Genomic DNA, 19,315 nt, shown 5'->3' with positions numbered 1-19,315 from the left:
AACCAAAAAACCAACAACAACTAAAAACAACCAAAAGGATCAAATTGTTTCCAAGTAACTTAACTGCATTCTAGGAAAAAGCTAAAAAAATATTTTTAAGTATGCAAAAAGAAATCTCAGCACATGAAAAGATAATATGCCTGACATTCAATTAAAAAACCACCAAGTAGCCAGGCCTGGTGGCGCAAGCTTGTAATCCCCGCTTGGGAGGCTGAGACAGGAGGATCACAAAGGTTCGAAACCAGCCTCAGATGGCTTAAGAGACCCTGTTTTCAAATAAAATATAAAAAATAGGTGTGGGAGTATAGCCTGGAGGTAGAAGGCCCCTGGGTTCCATCCCCAGTACCATACCCTCCCAATAAAAGCAGGAAAATAAAACAATGAAAAATGTAAATAAACCAAAATAAAAAATACAAAAAGCATACAGAAAGAATTAATAGTCAGGGACATTTAAACAGTCACTTATTATATTCTTCATACTAAAAAATTAAAGACTACATTTTATGGGTTGAGAATTTACAAAGATTTTTTTTTTAATTAGGAGTATAAACTCATTTTCAAGGTAAAAACTATAATGTCTAAAGTCAGAGAACACTGTATGAGATTTGAAGCACCTAAGGGTATAGTACTCCCCTGTTATCCATAAGGGTATATGTATGTTTCAAGACTCAACAGAGGAATCAAACCACAGAAGTGCTCAATAATCCTATATACAAGTATTGTGACTGTAAGTCACTGGTAAGCAAGATGGCTACTAAGTGACTAAAGCAAGATGGGTAGCATGTACAGTGAAGGTACTAGACAAAAGGATAGGCCATGCTATAATGGAATGGTGCAAGATTTCATGCTATTCAGAATTGCATGTTATTTATGAATTTATTTCTGGAATTTCTATGTAGTTCGTTTTGATACTAATGATTGAGCCCAGGATATTTTTGATACTAATGATTGTACATCTGAGCTCTGCCCCTTAGTTCTTTTAATTTTTATGTGAAACAGTTTCTTTCTAATTGTTGAGACTGGCCTTGAACTTGCAATCCTCTTTTCTCAGCTTCTGAAGTACTGGGGTTGTTTTAGGTGTGTGCCTGCCCTATGTAGTGTTTCTGAACCACAGTTGGCTGTAGGTAACTGAAAGCACAGAGAGTAAATTTGAAAGTCTGAAAGTTGGGGGAGGAGCGATCCTGTTTATTGACTTAAACATATTTTAAAAGTTAACCCATTTTTCCTTTTTAAGATATCAGTATTAAGCCGGGCATGGTGGCGCACGTTTGTAATCCCTGTGCTTGGGAGGCTGAGACAGGAAGATCACACAGGTTCGAAGCCAGCCTCAGCTGGCTTAAGAGATCCTGTTTCCAAATAAAATATAAAATAGGTCTGGGAGTGTAGCCTGGAAGTAGAAGGCCCCTGTGTTCATCCCTAGTACCACACACACAAAAAAATAATAATAAATAAAATAAAATATCACTATTAGATCATTTAAAATTATGTAAATTAGAATATAATTCTAAAAAATACTAAAGTAATACAAAAGAAAGCAGAGGAAAAAGAACAAAGAACAATAAAAGAAAAAACCCTTAGGAAACTGACGGATTCAACCATCAATTGATAGATTCAGCCATATTGATAATTATACCAATTTTTGATGGTGTAATTATTAGTAGACTTGAACACTCCAGTTAAGCACTTCAAAATCTCCATCTGGCAGAGATTGTCAGAATGATTTAAAACAAAGCAAGACATCCTAACTGTATGTGATTTGTAAGAAATTCACCAGATAAAGTGAATGAATAGGAGAGTATATATCATGCAAATGATAGGCATATAAAAGCCTATGTGACTAGAGTATTATTCCCAATAGTATTACCAGAAAGAAGCGAGACAATTCAAGATTGAAATTACAATCATATACATACACTTCTAATAGCATTACTTAAAAATACATAAAGCATCCAGGCTTGGTGGTGCATGCTTATAATTTCAGTACTTGGGAAGCTGAGACAGGAGGATCACAGGTTTGAAGCTAGCCTCAGTAATTTAGCAAGTCCCTGTTTTCAAATAAATAAAACAGGTCTCTATACATAGCCCGGAGGTAGAAGGACCCTGGGTTTCATTTTCAGTACCGCAAAAAAATAATATGAAGCAAAATTTGAGTTGAAAACTTTTTAATACCCTTTTCTCAGCAGTTGGTATAAAAAACCAAAAAACTTAGAAAAACATTTAGGTTTTGAATATAACTTGCCAATTACCCTGATTTAGTTGATATTGTCATAGTCCATTCCAGCAGCTATCCCAGTATTATAAAACTCTGCTGGATAGCTTAAATACACTATGGAGTATTATCAAATGTCTGAAACAGTCTGGAAACCATTTAAAGCTTTTTTTTTGGGGGGGGGGTAAGGATATTAATCTCCTTCCTGAGGATACTTCTCAAATGTCTTAATAGCCTTCCACAGACCCCTCTTTCTAATGCCATAAGAATGGTAATTAGGTTTTTATAATATATATATTTTGGGGAAGTATAAACATTCAGGTAATAACAGATACTTATAGAATTCTACACTCAGAGCTTTTTTTTTCTTTTTTTCCCCCTTAGTATTGGGGTCTTAATGAATTGCAAAGGACCTCACTAAATAGCTGAGGCTGTCTGAGAGCCATGATCCTTCTATCTTAGCCTCCTAAATGCTGAGATTACAAGTATGCACCACTGTGCCCCGCTTATACCCAGGGATTTATGATACACTTTCTTTTTGAAGTCTACATGGTATGTTCATCAGGAGAGATCATATGTTGGGTTATAAAAGAAGTCTAAATACATTTTAAAAGGATGTAAATAATACAGAGGTATGTTCTTGAACCACAATAGAATTAATTTAGAAGTGAATAACAGTATGATATCTAGGGGAAAAAAATAAATATTGGGATGTTAAACAATACACTTCTAGGCAATCTGTTGTCCAAAGAAAAAAAATCACAAAAGAAGTCATTTTGAAAGGTGAGAATGGTGGCTCATGCTTGTAATTCCAGTACTTGGGAGGCTGAGTTAGGATTGCAGTCTGTAGCCAGCCTTAGCCTACTTCATGAGGCCATTTACAACTTAGGGAGACCCTGTTCCAAAGTAAAGAATAAAAAATAGGACTGGGTGGAGCTTTGAGGTAGAATGCCCCTGGACTTCAATCTCTAGTAACACACACACACACACACACACACACACACACACACACACACACACGTTATTTGAATTGAATGATAATGAACATAACTAAATCAGAATGTAAATATATCTTCAACAGACGAGAAGAATGTATATAAATGCTTATATTAGAAAGATTTTAAAAAATCAACCTAAAGATTTTACCAGGAGCCAGGCGTGGTGGCGCATGCTTGTAATCCCCGCGCTTGGGAGGCGGAGACAGGAGGATCACGCTGGTTCGGAGCCAGCCTCACTGGCTTAAGAGACCCTATTTCCAAATTTAAAAAATATATAAAATAGGTCTGGAAGTGTCGCCCGGAAGTAGAAGGGATTCTAAAAACCCCAGTACCACCACCACCAAAAAAAAAAAAAAAAAAAAAGATTTTACCATGAGAGAGAAAAAGAACAAGTTAAACCCAAAAGAAGAACAAAATGGAGAATAAAAATGAGAGCAGAAATTAGTGAAATAAGAAATAAATGGACTAAACTCATTAAGATAAGAGTTTTTCTTACCAGGTAGTGTCCCATATGACTGCTTTACCTCCCTACCCTCATAGTCAACACATCCAGTTGATGAGCTTGTGGAGAAGTAGATCCTTTCACAAGTTGTCTTGGAATACAAAATGGTCCAAACTTCTCCAATTTTAGCTATATTTAGTAATTTTAGTAATTTTAGCTATATTTAGCTGAATTAAATATTAATTTACACATTGATGTAGTAAATTTAATTCCCAGGAGTACTGTATTCCCCAAATAGATTAGCTAGAGTACAAGATGATATTTACATAGGTCTATATTTCAGCACCATTTATAATAGCAAAAGACTGAAACACTACAGAATCTCTCTTTGTAGAGTTCTGATTAAATATTCAGCCAAGTCTGGTGGTGCATGCTTGTAATCCCAGTACTTGGGAGGCTGAGACAGGAGGGTTGCAGGTTCTCAGCCAGTCTCAGCTATGTAGTGAGGTACCTTCGCAATTTAGTGAGATGCCATTTCAAAATAAAAAGAAGTAGGACTGAAGGTATAACTTGGAGGTAGAATGCCTCTGTATTCAATCTCCAGTAATAAAAGAAAAAATTAAAAGAAATCAAGATTGGAGGAAGATAGCGGCAGCCACAGTGGCAACTACAGCCACAGAGACGACAGCTGGCAGTGGCTGAATAGCACATGTATTCTTCTGAGAAACCCTGGACAACAGATTTTGGGTTAATATATGATTGGGACAACATACAGAGACATTTCCAGCCATGACTTCTTACCTAAAATATAAGAGAGAAGAGACAGACTAATACTGGCAGTGGCAGCAGTGGCCAGTATTCAGGAGAGCCAGATATATCCATTCCAACCGCCTTGAACTGTTGGAGAAATCTCCTCAAAAATAGACTACTCCTGCCCCACATGCTCAGGAATTCTGGACAACATACTATGTAAGAAAATTGCTTGGGAGGAGAACCAAGATGGTGGTCGTGGCGGCCAGTATTCAGGAGAGGCAGACAGATTCAGTCTAATTCGCCCTGAACTTTTGAGGAAATCTCCCCAAAAGTAGACTGCACCTGCTCCACATGCTCAGGAACTCTGTACAACACACTATGTAAGAAAAAGGTTCAGGGCGCTTCACAGGGAGCCCCCCCATGGCTGGGCAGCCATTGTGCCACACGCCCTGGGAGACACATGCACTCCTGGCTGCCTCGCTTTTCTGTGCTGCAAAGGGGGCCAGGGTGTGCTCAGAGCAACAGAATCCACTTTCCCTGGTGAAGCTGTGGGCCTCTGCTCTTGTTGGGGAGATAAAACTCATTGCAGCTAAGTACTCAGGCCCCCAACTTCTGCAAAAGACACATACTGTTCTTTTATTTAAAAATATTGAAGAGGGAGGAAGATGGCCATGGCTGCAGTGGTGACAGTTGGCAGCAGCCATGTAGGACATGCATCCCTCTGAGTAACCCTGGACAACAGATTTTGGTTTAATAGCTGATTGGGACAACATACGGAGACATTTCCAGTCACGACTTCCTGTCTGAAATATAGGAGAGAGTGAAAATGGCAGAATTAAAGGCAAGATGGCAGTGTGATGCCTGACACTGCAAGAAAAGTGATTTTTGGAGGGACATCCAAGAAGAGATCAGAAAGCAGACTGCTCCTGCTGCACATGCACAGGAACTCTTAACAACAACATACTCTAGGAGAGACCAGGAAGGCAGTGGGAGCAGCCAGTATTCAGGAGAGGCAGACAGATCCAATCCAATCCACCTTGAATATTTGAAGAAATCTCCCCCAAAGTAGACTGCTCCTGCCCCACATCCTCAGGAACTCTAGGCAACATACTATGTAAGAAAAAGTTTCACGGAGATGGACCAACATGGTGGCAGTGGCAGCGGCTAGTCTTCTGGAGAGGCAGACAGATACAATCCAGTCCACCTCGAATTGTCCATCTGGACAACATACTATGTAAGAAAAATGTCTGGGGCTTGTCGCAGGGAGCCCCACCTGTATGGCTGGGTCAGCTCGCTGCACCAGGCATCCTGGGAAACCTCAGTGCTCATGGCCGCCACAGTCTCTTCACTGCACTGGGGGCCAAGGTGTCCTTGGAGCAGTGGATCCCACTCACCATGGTGAGGCTGTGGGCCTCTTCTTTCAGTGGAAAGATAAAATCCATTGCTACTAGGGATTGGGCTCCTAGCTTCTGCAAATGACACGTGCTGTTTTCTTCTACTTAAAATATGGAAGGAAAAAATGGGGACGTCTGTAGACGTCTGACCCGCAATGACGAACTGGAGCCTGCCACAGGGCGAGGCCGGGTCTGGAGCCAGCGAGGCCGGACCCACAGCTTGCCACGGGGCAAAGCCAGGTCTGGAGCCAGCGAGGCTGGGCCTGGAGCCTGCCACAGTGCAAGGCTGGACCTGGAGCCAGCAAGGCCCGGCCAGAGCCTGTCATGGGGTGAGGCTGGGTCTGGAGCCAGTGTGGCTGGGCCCGGAGCCTGTTGTGTGGCGAGGCTGGGTCCAAAGCTAGCAAGGCTGGGCCCAGAGCCTGTCACGTGGCAGGCCTGGTACTGGGGCCTGCTCCACAGCAAAGGGCTAGTGGGTCGCTGCAACCGTGTGGACAGGAAGCACTAGAAGCTGCCACTGCCTTGCCTCATCTCTCAGCAGATTCCCAGATCCAAGTGACCTCTATTAAAAAAATAGGTTCTAAGTGGATCATATTGTCAAAGTTACTACTTGCCTTCTGGCTTTCAGGATTTCAGTAAGTGGGAATAAGTGTGGAAATTTTAAAAATGACTTTCGTGGAAGAAAGAAACTGAAAGTGGATCGGATTTGGAGAAATAGAAGCTCTAATACATCGTTGGTGGGATTGCAAGTTGGTGCAACCACTTTAGAAAACAATATGGAAGATCCTCAGAAGAAAGAAAATGAACTTGCCATATGATCCAGCAATACCACATCTGGGTATCTACCAAAAAGAATGAAAACCAAAATACCAAACTAATGCATGAGCAAACATGTTCATAGCTGCACAGTTCACCATTGCCAAACTGTCGAACCAGCCAAGATGTCCTTCAACAGATAAATGGATTTCAAAACTATGGGATGTGTATACAATGGAATTTTGCCCAGCCATAAGAGAGAACAAAATTACATGTTTTTTTTTTTTATCCCATTAAGATTTATGACTACAGTGCACCAATAAAAATGTATTTAAAACAATAAAAATAAAAGAAATTAAGCAATATAGTATTAGAGTTGGCTAAATAAGAATGAAAGATCAAAAAATTTTTAACAGGTTGGTCTTTATTTGTTTGTGTTGGTACCTGGGATTGAACCCACAGATATTCTACCTCCAAGCTATACCCCTGGCTTTTTTTTTTTATGTTTATTTTGAAACAGGTTCTTGCTGGTTTGACGATAGTCTTAATATTTGCTGAGGCTGTCCTCAAAACAGTGATTCTCCTGTCTCAGCCTCTGAAATACTAGGAGTATAGCTTTGCCCCAACACCCTAGCCTTTAACAAGGTTTGATAGAAGGAAAAAAATCATTTCCTGAATTTGATTGTTAAGATAGAACACTACTAGAAAAAGAAAGTCATACATTTAAATATAGTTCTATTGAGCTGGGTGTGGTCGCGCACGCTTGTAATCCCAGCATTCGGGAGGCTGAGACTAGATGATCACGGTTCACGGACAGCCTCAGCTACTTACTTAGGCCCTCTGCAACTCAGTGAGACCCGGTTTCAAAATAAAAAATAAAAAAATAGGGCAGGGGGTGTAGCTTGGAGGTCAAATGCCCCTGGGTTTCATCCCCAGACCCGCAAAAATAAATAAATAAATATAGTTCTATAAATCTTTCTGTCTGAAAATGTGTATTTCTATGAAACTGATCTGAGATACTATATCTCACATGTTTTCATATCATGTGTTTTTCTTCCTAATGCCACCTCTTCCTGAGCATTCCATCAGTCCTACTGCTTTTTCCCCTTTTTTTGCGTGTTTTTTTGTTCAATTTGGGTTAAATCCTTCAGCCTAGCAAAGGCATACCTAGTATTCTGTGCTCCAGTGCCCTCTTGTGCCTATTGTGAAAAGGTATTAGTTTCTATTTAAAAGGGGGGGGGGCTATCTTTTCTAAGATTTCTCTGGAAACAAAACATCTTTGAGCTTGGAATTATGATTCTGTATCCTTAACAGATATTTCTGGGACACAAGATTTGTCACCATTTTATTTTAGGGCATACTGTTCTGTTAATGCTTTCTCTTTTCACCAAATTTGAAGTATTATCAGTTGTGTATCTTCTGGCTTGTGTGTGTGTATACAGTCGTTTTTAATCTCAGTTTGTCAAGGTTTGTGTAATTATTTTCCCACCTTCACCTTTAATCCCACATTTGCCTTTTCAAAACAAAAGGATTGAGATATAGTGAATATATCAGATCATTAATAGGGATCCTCTCTGTGAAGAAATTGGGTTCTGAGATCAACGTGAGCCATGATATTATGGTGTGATTATAGTAACTTTTGGCACACTGGCATATTATGCCATAATCTACATTTTTTATTGCTATCTTTTTTTTAATGCCAGAAGACATGAGACAAAGTTTATAGTATAATTCATATATAAAACACTGCCTTTTAGAGAAGGAAGTGGCATAGTTATCATCATGCTCATTATTCTTCCTTGTTCAGTTAGATTCTTTACCTAAATGTTTTGTATTTAATTAGAATAAATTCCACCACCCCCCCTTTTCTCTTGTGCCCAGGGATTAAACCTAGGGCACTGTACTTCTGAGCTATAACACCACGCCTTTTCATTTTTTATTTTGAAATAGGGTCTCACAAGCCGGGCATGGTGGCGCAGGCTTGTAATCCCCGCGCTTGGGAGGCTGAGACAGGAGGAGCACACAGGTTCGAAGCCAGCCTCAGCTACTTACTTTGTGAGGCTCTCAGCAACTTAATGAGACCCTGTTTCCAAATAAAGTATAAAAAATAGGTCTGGGAGTATATAGCCGGAAGGTAGAAAGCCTCTGGGTTCCACCCCAGTACCAACCAAAAAAAAAGAAGAAGAAGAAGAAGAAATAGGGTCTCACTAAATTGCCCATGGTGACCTCGAACTTGTTATCCTTTTATATCAGCCTGCCAAGTACTGGAATTATAGGTCTGTGCCACCACATCCAGTCAAAATTTACTTATTTTGATGAATAGCCTTGAGTTAGGACAAATGGACAGTTAAGTAACCATTACCACAGTCCAGATATAGAATGGTTTAATCATGCTCTCACAAAATATTCTTTTGTTTCCATATATTTGTAGTAAAAAAGTCAAACCCAGACTGGGCGAGGTGGCGCATGCTTGGAATGCTAGCTTTAGGGAAGCTGAGACAGGAAGGATCATGGTTCAAGAACAGCCTCCACTACTTAGTGAGGCCCTTTGCAACTCAGTGAGACCCTGTTTCAAAATAAACAATAAGCTGGGCTGGTGGCGAATTCTTGTAATCCCTGCGCTTGGGAGGTGGAGACAGGAGGATCTTGCAGGTTTGAAGCCAGCCTTGCTGGTTTAAGAGACGCAGTTTCCAAATAAAATATAAAATAGGTCTGGGAGTGTAGCCTGGAGGCAGAAGGGTTCCATCCCCAGTACCACCAAAAAAAAAACCAAAAAAAAAAAACCCCAAAAACAACAACAACAACAACAACAACAAAACCCAAACAACAACAAATAATAAAAAATAGGGCTATAAGCTGGGGGTATAGCTTGAAAGTAGAATGCCCCTGGATTCCATCCCTAGTTACTGCAATAAATGAATAAATAAATAAAATAAAAAATATATTATTGTACTTTGATCACATTAATCTGGTACCAGATTTGAAACTGTAGCACTTAAGCAGGAATGACCAAAGTTTGTAACCCTTTGATTTGTTATTACCAGATTGTATATATATATATTTCCATTGAAAGGTAAATATTGTGCCCATGCTTGGTAGCACACACTTGTAATTACCAGTAGTTTGGAGGCTGAAACATCCTGATTGCAGATTCAAGGTCAGTCTCAGCAACTTAGTGAGACCCTGATTCAAAGTTAAATCTAGAAAAAAAGGAAGGAAGGGAGGGAGGAAGGGAAAGGCAGGCAGGAAGGCAGGCTGGGGGATGTAGCTTGGAGGTAGAATGACTTTGAGTTCAATTTTCAGTACACCCCTGTCACCCCAAAATTAAGTAACTAGCTCATTGCTTCTCATTCTTCTCCATATAGTAGAAATATGTTAGATATCCTATAATGGCAGGTTTTTGAGAATTGAGTGGGAAAAGTTTTCCTGGTATTCATTCATATTCATAGTCTCTTTCTCTTTCTGGTACTAGGAATGAAACCCAGGGAAGGGCATTCTTCCTCTGAGCTACATTGCAAACCCTATTTTATAGTTATCTGCTTGTTTGTTTCTTGTGCTTAGGAGTGAACCTAGCGGCATTTTGCCTCTGAGCTACTCCTTCCCCCAGCCCTAGTTTTAATTCTTTATTTAGAAATAGGGTTTCACTAAGATGTTGAAGGCCTCACTACATTGCTGAGGCTGGCTGTAAACTTTCAGTCCTCTTGTCTCTGCTTTCTGAATATTGGGATTATAATCGTGCACCATAACACCTAGCTCAAAAATTAAACTCAACCAACCCAACCAACTTATCTACCTTCCCTCCCTCACTCCCTCCCTTGAAGCTGGGTTTGAATCTAGAGGCATTCTACCTCTGAGGTATAACTCCAACCATATTTTATTTTTTATTTGGAAACAGGGTCTCCCTAAGTTGCTGAGGTTGGATTTGAGCCTGCAATTGTCCTGTCTCAGCATCTTGCTAGGTTAATGGGAGTCTCACTACTTGCTGAGGCTGTCCTCCAGGTTGTGATTCTCCTGTCTCAACCTCCCATAAAGGTGTTTGCCATCATGCCCTGCTCAAGAGTAACTAAATTTATCTTTATTTATTTTTATATTTTAATTTTTTTGGGGGGGTACTGGGGATGGAATCCAGGGGCATTTTACCTCTGAGCTACACCTGCAGCCTTATTTTTTATTCTTATTTTGAAACAGAGTCTCACTGAGTTTTAAAGGGCTTCACTAAATAGCTGAGGCTGTTTGCCACCATGATCCTCCTGTCTCAGCCTCCCAAATGCTGGGATTACAAGAGTGTGCCACTGCTCCTGGCTTAAATTTATCTTTATTGATTGATTTTTATCATAGTAGCAATTAAATGGTTTTAATTCTCTTTATAAATATGTCATTGACTAAATCATGAAAAATATAGGTATTCTTAGTTACTATTTAAATCATAGTTCTAGAAAAATAAGGGCATCTGATAGGCTTACCTTAAAAGTTATGTGTTTAGTTGTTGTTTTTTTTTTTTTTTTTTCCTCTAGTACTGGGGGTGGAACCCAGGGGCTTTCTACCTCCAGGCTATACCCCCAGACCTATTTTTATATTTTATTTTGAAACAGGGTCTCACTAAGTTGCTGAGAGCCTCATTAAGTAGCTGAGGCTGAATTCGGAATCTGTGCCATCCTCCTGTCTCACCCTCCCAATTGCTGGAATTACAAGTGTGCAACACCAGGGCCGGCCTCCAAATATGTTTTGTAGTAATAATTTGAAATATTTTTAAATGAGTACATTAGATTTTTATGTAGCTAATATTTTTACTTTATATATCTTAAGCAAATGTAAAATAAAATATTTGTTCCCATATCAAGATTGTGGCTTTTGCTGGGCATGTACTTGAAAGGTTGAGACAGGAAAATTGCAGGTTTAAAGTCAGCCTGAACAAAGTAGCCAGAGTCAGCAATCCAGCAAGGTTCTGTTTCAAAATAAAAACAACAAAAAAAGGGCTTTAGTTGTAGCTTGGATATAGAATGCCTCTGTATTCAATCTTCATTACCCCCTTCCCAACAGATTGTGACTTTTTTTTTTTTTATGGTACTGGTCATTGAGCCCAGGAGTGTTCTGCCACTGAGCGAAACCCTCAACTTTTTGAATTTTTTATTTTGAAATAGGATCTTGCTAAATTATGACTTTTTGGCCTTGAACTTTAATTCTCCTCCCTGGGAAGTACTGGAATTATAGGTATATATCACTGTGGCTGATTGTGGCTTATTTAGAAGTTATAAAATACTGACAGAGCTGGGATTATAATTTGGACTAAAGTAATTTTGGGGTATAATAGTCTTAGTTTGATCTATGTTGACTGTAGGTCTCTAAACAGGTAACCAGAATCTACTTACCACTTTAAAGCTATAAAACCTTATGTAAGGTAAGGAAACATTTTTCATATAAGCATAATCTCCTTTGGAGAATTCAAGGGTTAGGTAAATTTGTATGGGTAAAATAGCAGAAACTTTGTTGCTTGGCTGTTGCTTATATTTTTTTCTGATTGCAAATGAAAAGTCTAGCAACTCTTTTTTCAGTGCCTTCTTTGACACATAGACAAAACTGAGAATTTGGGAATATAGACATTAGTTGTAGACAACATGTATTAAAAGATAGAGATTTGACAATTACCTAGAGATCAGTTCTTATAATTTATTGTTCTAATATATTGTGTTAAAAAGTATTTACAATGTGTTTGCCAAAAAGGGTTGATATTTTTGTGATACTAGGAATTGAACCTTGGGTTGCTCAGCCTCTGAGCTAAATCCTCTCTCCCCTTCCATGGTTTTTTTTTTTTTTTTTTTTTTTTTTTTTTTTTTTAATTGAGACAGGGTCTCAGTTATTGCCTAGGCTGACTTTGAACTTGTGATTTTTCTACCTAAGCCTTCTAGTAGCTGAGATTATAGGTATTTACTACTCTGCTCTTAGAAATAAATAACTTTTAACAAGTACTTTGTTCTTTTTCTTATATTATCTTTACTCTTAGGGTAAACATATGAGGACTCACAATTGTAGACTGTTCACTCCATACACAAGCCTTCATTTTTTTTAAATTCCTAATGTCAATATTGAATGGTTCTGATAGGTAGAAGTGTTTATACTGATATGTAATAGTCTTCCTTTTTTTCTAGATAATTTTGAGCACAGTGATTAGTTAGTAAAGATAGCAGTTATATTCAAGCCTCTCCTTGTTTCTGTAAATTAGTCATTTATAAATGTACTTGGGATGTGTTTCAAGTGCTAAGTATTTAAAAGCATTAATTTATTAGGTACCTACCAGGCATTAAAAGTGCTCAAAAGATGAAGTTGTATTAGTGCTTGCCCCTGATGGCCTTGTAATCGAGTTAATAAGACAAGAAACTAAATAAATAGAGCCAAACAGGTGAATTAGTATGGAGTTAATATAAGGAAGTATATAATTAAGTAGTCAGTCACTCTTTTGTATAGATTTCCTCATTGATGAAAACACATACACACATCTCTAACCTGTACCCCACATTCTTATTCAATATAAGACTAGATTAGCTTCTGATTTAATTTAGGACAGATACAAAATCTTACCTGTGTTGATATAGGTGATCTGCCCTTGTCACTGAGGATCTCTTCATGTTCTTACTGGATATGTCAAGGGTAGCCAACTAACTGCTGAGCTATGTCAGAGTTATATGTGGAATAAGCAGCCAACTATGAGACATGAGAGTAATACCTTTCCCAAACAAAGAACAAGTTTCATCCTGCTTACTATTTAAATGATGAATACCACTGTGCCCCCCAGGTCAGTATTACGGTTTCGTAACACAACTCACTTTGTGCTTAAATGTACATCATGGGCCCTTTGTGGCCTTCTTATGGGACTTGAAAATCATGAGGAGCTAGCACAAGCATCATGATGATACATACATACATACATACATACATACATACATACATACACACACACACACACACACACACACACTCTGCTGCTTTTACTCTTAAGTAATAAAGTTTCAGGAGTCTCCTATGTTTGGTCAGAAACCATTAAACACTGGCAAGGTTGTGTGTGTGTGTGTGTGTGTGTGTGTGTGTGTGTGTGTGTGTGAAATTCTAAATTCTTCACTGTTCTCAATAATATGAAGTCTAAAGGTGAGTTGGCTACCCAGCCAAGAAGACAAGATCCCTAGCAAGTTTTTTAAACTGCCAGGAACACTGTTTATGTAATATAAGCTATGGGTTTAGAAAGATCACTTGATGATGAAAAGCTTCATTTTATATATAGAACTTTGCATTTGGAAGAATACAATACCCTTCAGAATAGGGAAATATTATCAAGTCTTGGCTCTTGAATCTAGGGTCAGTATACCTATGACACTCCCGGTCCCTTTTTATTTTTTATTTGGCAACAAGTCTTGCTATGTTGCTAAGAGCCTAAGTTACTGAGGCTGTTTTCAAACCTGTGATTCTCCTACCTCAGCTTCCTAAGTACTGGAAGATTCTCTAGTTTCTTAAATAAAAGTTTTTTGTCAACAAGATTATATTGTATATAAGGGAAAACAAAGTTAGTGCTGCTTAGGTTTTTCCAAGAGTTGTCTCTGCTTCAGTTTTCTGTGGGTTCCAAAGGTCTCTATACCATACTTTAGTAATTAAATATGAGAACCTTAAAAGATTTCAAAAAATAGAAAAATTGTATAGTTACCTCTCTCTCTCTCTCTCTCTCTCTCTCTCTCTATATATATATATATATATATATATATATATATATAGCTTATCAGTGACAAAATGTCATTTTGTGGCACATTACTGTATTTGAAGAATATATATTGGATAAGTTTTTGGTTATATACTAATATGAATGGTAAGAAAAATACCCTCACTAGGGGTTCAAAGGTAAGTTTGTTGAAGTTGAGGGCTTAAATCTGGATGATTTTGAGCCAGGTCAGAAGGAGGAGCAGGATTTAAGCCAGTGGCAACACAAGTATTTCAGATGTTAAAAGGAAGAAATAATAGGTGGGAAACTCAGGATAAAAAGATAAGAAAAATAACTGTAACTCCTAGTAACTTTAGCCTATAATCAAGTATGGAAGACCACTTTATTGAATTAATTTTAGGGAATGACTGAAAAGGATGTGGGGTTTCGTGACTGAATGATAATTGATTTAAGAGAATTAGAAGAGTTGCCTTTGTTTATTTTTAGTGATACTGGAGATTGAATCTAGACGCAGTCTACCTCTGAGCTGTATCTTGAGCCCTATTTTATTTTGTTTTATTTTTTATTTTGAATCAGGGTCTTACTAAGTTGCAGAGGGCTGCTGAGGCTGGCTGAGGACCTGTTATCTTCCTGTCTCAGCCTCTAAAGTACTAGGATTACAGGCTTGCACCACCACACTAGGTTCCAAGTTAGGTTTTCTGAATTATAATATCCTTGACTTTTTTCTAGTTTAGGAAAAGTGTAGCAGTCTTAAAACACTGAAAATTGTGTTAGATGTGGGCTTTTAAAATATGACTTCTTAGAGCTGTGCAAGGTGGCACACACTTGTGATCTCAGTCCTTGGGAGGCTGAGACAGGAGGATCACAGGTTTGTGGCCAGCCTTAGCTATTTAGGCCCTCTGCAACTTAGTTGAGACCCTGTTTCAAAATAAAAAATAAAAAATTGGGTTGTGGTTGTAGCTCGGAGATAGAATGCCCCTAGTTCAATCCCCAATACCAAAAATAAAATAAAAAATATGACTTTTAACATATTGAGATGGTTTTCTTCTATACCTAGCTGGGTTTTGTTTGTTTTTTTTTATCATGAAAGAGTATTAAATTTTGCCAGATGTATTTTCTTCATCACTGAAGATAATTATTATTATTTTTTTCCTGGTCTGGGGATGGAACCCAGGGGCATTCGACCTCTGAGCTACACCCCCTGCTCTATTTTTTATTCTTTATTTTGAAACTGGGTCTCAATGAGTGGCAGAGGCCATCATTAAGTAGCTGAGGCTGTCCGCAAACTGTGATCCTCTGGTCTCAGCCTCCTGAATGCTGAGATTACAAGAGTGCGCCACCACGCCCGGCTATTATTTTTCTTTTTAATGATCACTAAGGATAATTTTTTTATTTTATTTTGTTTTGTTTTATTTTATTTTTTTGTGCTTGATCAGCAAACACTTTTTTTAAATTGGTGCATTGTAATATATCACATTGGAATACAAGACTTGAGAGGATATACAAGCACACATCATCCAATTAGCCCTCATCCAGCCCCCATCCCATTTCCTCCCCCTCCCACGATCCCATGCTTGTTTAGTAATTAACTTTGACACATTTGTTTATGTACCTCCTGCTTTTTAAAGAGGCTCCATCCTCCCCTATCCCATACCCTCTGATCACCTTAGATGCTTCACTATAGGGCCCTTTCTATAGCTCGACCTCTTCCTGTTGCCCCTTTCCTCCTAGTTTTTGCTGATTAGGGGAAGCATCTGATTTTTATTTTCTGCGATATTTCTCCGTGCATGCCGCGTTGCAAGTACCGATCCCACTCTTGATGACCCCAGTAGTGGCCTGGCTACCCGGTGGACTGATTTAGACCTCACTGGCTCAAGTAGCGGCCTTGCCTCATGGGAGGGCCTCATTGGAGGCCCTGACACTGTCCTAATCCCCCGGCTGGCTCCGATCCCGGCCTTGGAGGCCCCAGTAGCGGCCTTGCCTCACGGCAGGCTCCGATGCCGGCCATTGGCCCTGGCTGGGGCCTCCGAGGCCAGGATAAGAGCCTGCCGAGGGGTTAGGGTGGTGCTGGGGCCAGTGGCCGGCATCGGAGCCTTCCGTGAGGCAAGGCCGCTACTGAGGCCTCCAAGGCCGGATCGGAGCCTGGCAAGGGTTTAGGCCAGTATTTTTTTATTTTAATAAAGATAATTATTTTATTCTATTACTGTGGTTTGTTCCATGGGTTGATTTTCATATGCTGAATCATGTTTGTAGTACCAGCTGCCTTTTGTAAGAACAAAGCTAAATTCAGTTTTATACATTGTGTTTGGGAGCATTAGCACTTCAGAGAGGGAACTATGTAGTTAAGAGGGGACCATATGGTTTGCAAAACCCCAAGATAATGTTTTCTTTTTTTGTGGGGTGTTGGGAATTGAACCTAGGTTGGCACACATGCTAAAGCACACTCTACTACTGAACTACACCTTCAGCTCCTTACATTTTAAGATATTTACCATCCTAAGCCAGGCGTGGTGGTGCACACTTGTAATCCCACCATTTGAGAGGCTGAGACCAGAGGATCGCACTTCACGCACAGCCTCAGCCTCTCAAATGCCCCTGAGTTCCAGCCTCAGACCCACAAAAATAAATTAATTAATTAAATATTTTCCATCTTCTGTTTCTAAAATCATCATTATAGATGTAATACCTTGGTGTGTATTTAGGAGGTATTGACTGAAGTGCTCTGTACATTTCCTCCCTCCCTTTCTCCTTCCGTTTCTTCTTCTCTTTCACTGATAGGGAGATTGAGCCTATGGGTATTCTACCTCCAGCCTATTTCCCCCCCTTAATTTTTAAACATGAGTCTAAGTTGCTGGTTCTGGCCTTGAATCTGTGATCATTTTATCTCATACTTCCAAATACTGGATTATAGGAGTATACTACCATGTGTAGCTTAAATTGCTGTCCTTAATATACAGTTGTTTATGGTTTATCTTGTCATAAATAAATAGAGGGCAATTTTTAAAACTTTAAAGCAAAATGTTAATTTAGAAAATGTGCCAAGCGTGATGGTGCAGGCTTGTAATCTCAACATTTGGGAGGCTCAATATTTGTAGCCCAGAGGTAGAATGCCTCTGGGTTCCATCCCTAGTACCGCAATAAAACAAAAAACAAAACAAAAAAACCATGAGTTTCTTAATGTCTTTTCTAATTCATCTTCATGCTTATATTTTGAACTATCACTGTTTTATATTGCTTATAGATTCTGTTTTCTTTTCCATAGGTGTATGTGGAATTTGACGATCTTGAATGGGATAAGCGAGAGTGGGTTAAAGTTTATGAAGACTTTTCAACTTTCTTGGTGGAATACCACTTAATTTGGGCCAGAAGGAGCGACCCTAGCCAGACTCAGGGATCAAAGAACAAACAGATTCAGTGGCCTGCATTGGTAAGATCTATTTCAGCTTCAAAGCATTTTCAGTTACTTATTTTAAAAGGAGAGGACTTGCATATAGGTTTAGATTTATCTGGTTGATTGTAGATTATTATTCGTGAAGTGTCTTTGTATTATCTGGTACAGATTTTAAAACACTATAACATTTTGTGTCACTTTTTTAGTATTCTTTCAGCATATTTAGTCCACAGATAGTTCTGTGTTAGCTTTCCATCTCTGAGACAAAATACCGGAGAAAACCTTCTTAAAGGGGAAAAGATTTATTTAAATTTTGGCTCATAGCCAGGCGTGGTGGAACACGCTTGTAATCCCCGCGTTTGGGAGGCAGAGACAGGAGGATCACGCAGGTTCGAAGCCCGCCGTGCTGGCTTAAGAGATCCTGTTTCCAAATTAAAAAGCATAAAAAATAGGTCTGGGAGTGTAGCCCGGAGGTAGAAGGGCTTCCAGGAACCACAGTACCACACAAAAAAATCAAAATAAATAAATAAATACATTTTGACTCATAGTTTTATAGGCTTCAGTCCATAGTCAGCTGGCTCCAAGGCAGAAAGCTGAGAAAGCTGCATACCTCAGAACAGCCAATAAGCAGAGAGAGACACATATATATACACACAGGCACACACACAAGGGACAAGAAAAATTTACTAGGGCATGACACTAGTGACTTACTTTCTTTAACTAGGCCTCACTTCCTAGAGTTTCCATCATTTTTCAATACCATCAGCTATGAGCTCATCAATAGATCAGTTCATTAATAGCTGAGAGGTTTTATGATCCATTCATTTTCCAAGCATCCCTATCACTGAACATTGTTCCATTGGGGACCAGGTCTTCAACATATGATACTTAATGAGGGGCATTCTAGAGCCAAACCATAACAAGTTTATTCTATCCTAATGTAGGTTGTATTAAAGACTGAGAAAAAGTTGACTATTATGTATGTACTATGGAACAGTCTTGCTAAATGAAACTTTCTGAGTGGAAGATAGAGGACACATTTTTCTAAAATATTCAGTAGCAAGTGGTTTTTCTTGGTTTGTTAGTGAATCATTGTAGGTGACAGTTGTTAAATATGCAGTTATATATTCAGGCAAAGAGTAAAATTACTTCATATCAGGAAACTGTTTAAGAAAATATAAAGTTTAATAAAGTCTTCAGTAGTTTGAAGACTTATATAAAAACATATTAACTAAAAAAGGTTATTAATTTTTTTTGGTAGTACCGGGGATGGAACCCAGGGGCATTTTACCTCCAACCTACACCCCAGCCCTATATTTTTAGTATTTTTATTTTCTTGAAACACAGTCTCACTGAGTTACAAAGGGCCTCATTAAATAGTTGAGACTGTTTGGGAACTGTGATCCTCTGGTCTCTGCCTCCCAAATGCTGGGATTACAAGCATGCACCACCACCCCCAATAAGATTATTAAATTCTGTTAAGAAAAGAGCACATCTGTTTAGCCATTGTTAGGTTTTCTAACTAAATATGCAGTTTCTAAAAATGAAATAATCTGGCCGGTGTGGTGGCACACACTTGTAATCTCAGCATTCGGGAGGCTGAGACAAGGAGAATCATGGTTCATGGCCAGCCTCTGCTACTTAGTGAGGTCCTCTGCAACTCAGTGAGACCA

The 19,315-nt window shown here is 39.0% G+C and overlaps 1 protein-coding gene across 3 annotated transcripts in view; it reads left to right on the top strand.

Annotated features, from left to right (window-relative positions):
- JMJD1C (jumonji domain containing 1C) overlaps positions 1–19,315 on the top strand; it is a gene marked incomplete at both ends in the record, with an annotated part of 222,613 nt that overhangs the window by 41,346 nt on the left and 161,952 nt on the right. For all 3 annotated transcript variants that reach the window (XM_080694232.1, XM_080694231.1, XM_080694230.1), the window contains one exon: positions 17,514–17,678. In XM_080694232.1, coding sequence (XP_080550358.1) covers positions 17,514–17,678 — 165 coding nt within the window. The remainder of the gene's footprint in view (positions 1–17,513; positions 17,679–19,315) is intronic.

The sequence above is a fragment of the Muscardinus avellanarius genome (genome assembly GCF_963383645.1).
Source record: "Muscardinus avellanarius genome assembly, chromosome: 4".
Lineage (NCBI taxonomy): Eukaryota > Metazoa > Chordata > Mammalia > Rodentia > Gliridae > Muscardinus > Muscardinus avellanarius.
The sequence above is the reverse complement of the archived record's forward strand: the minus strand, read 5'-3'. Positions and strand labels throughout refer to the sequence as shown.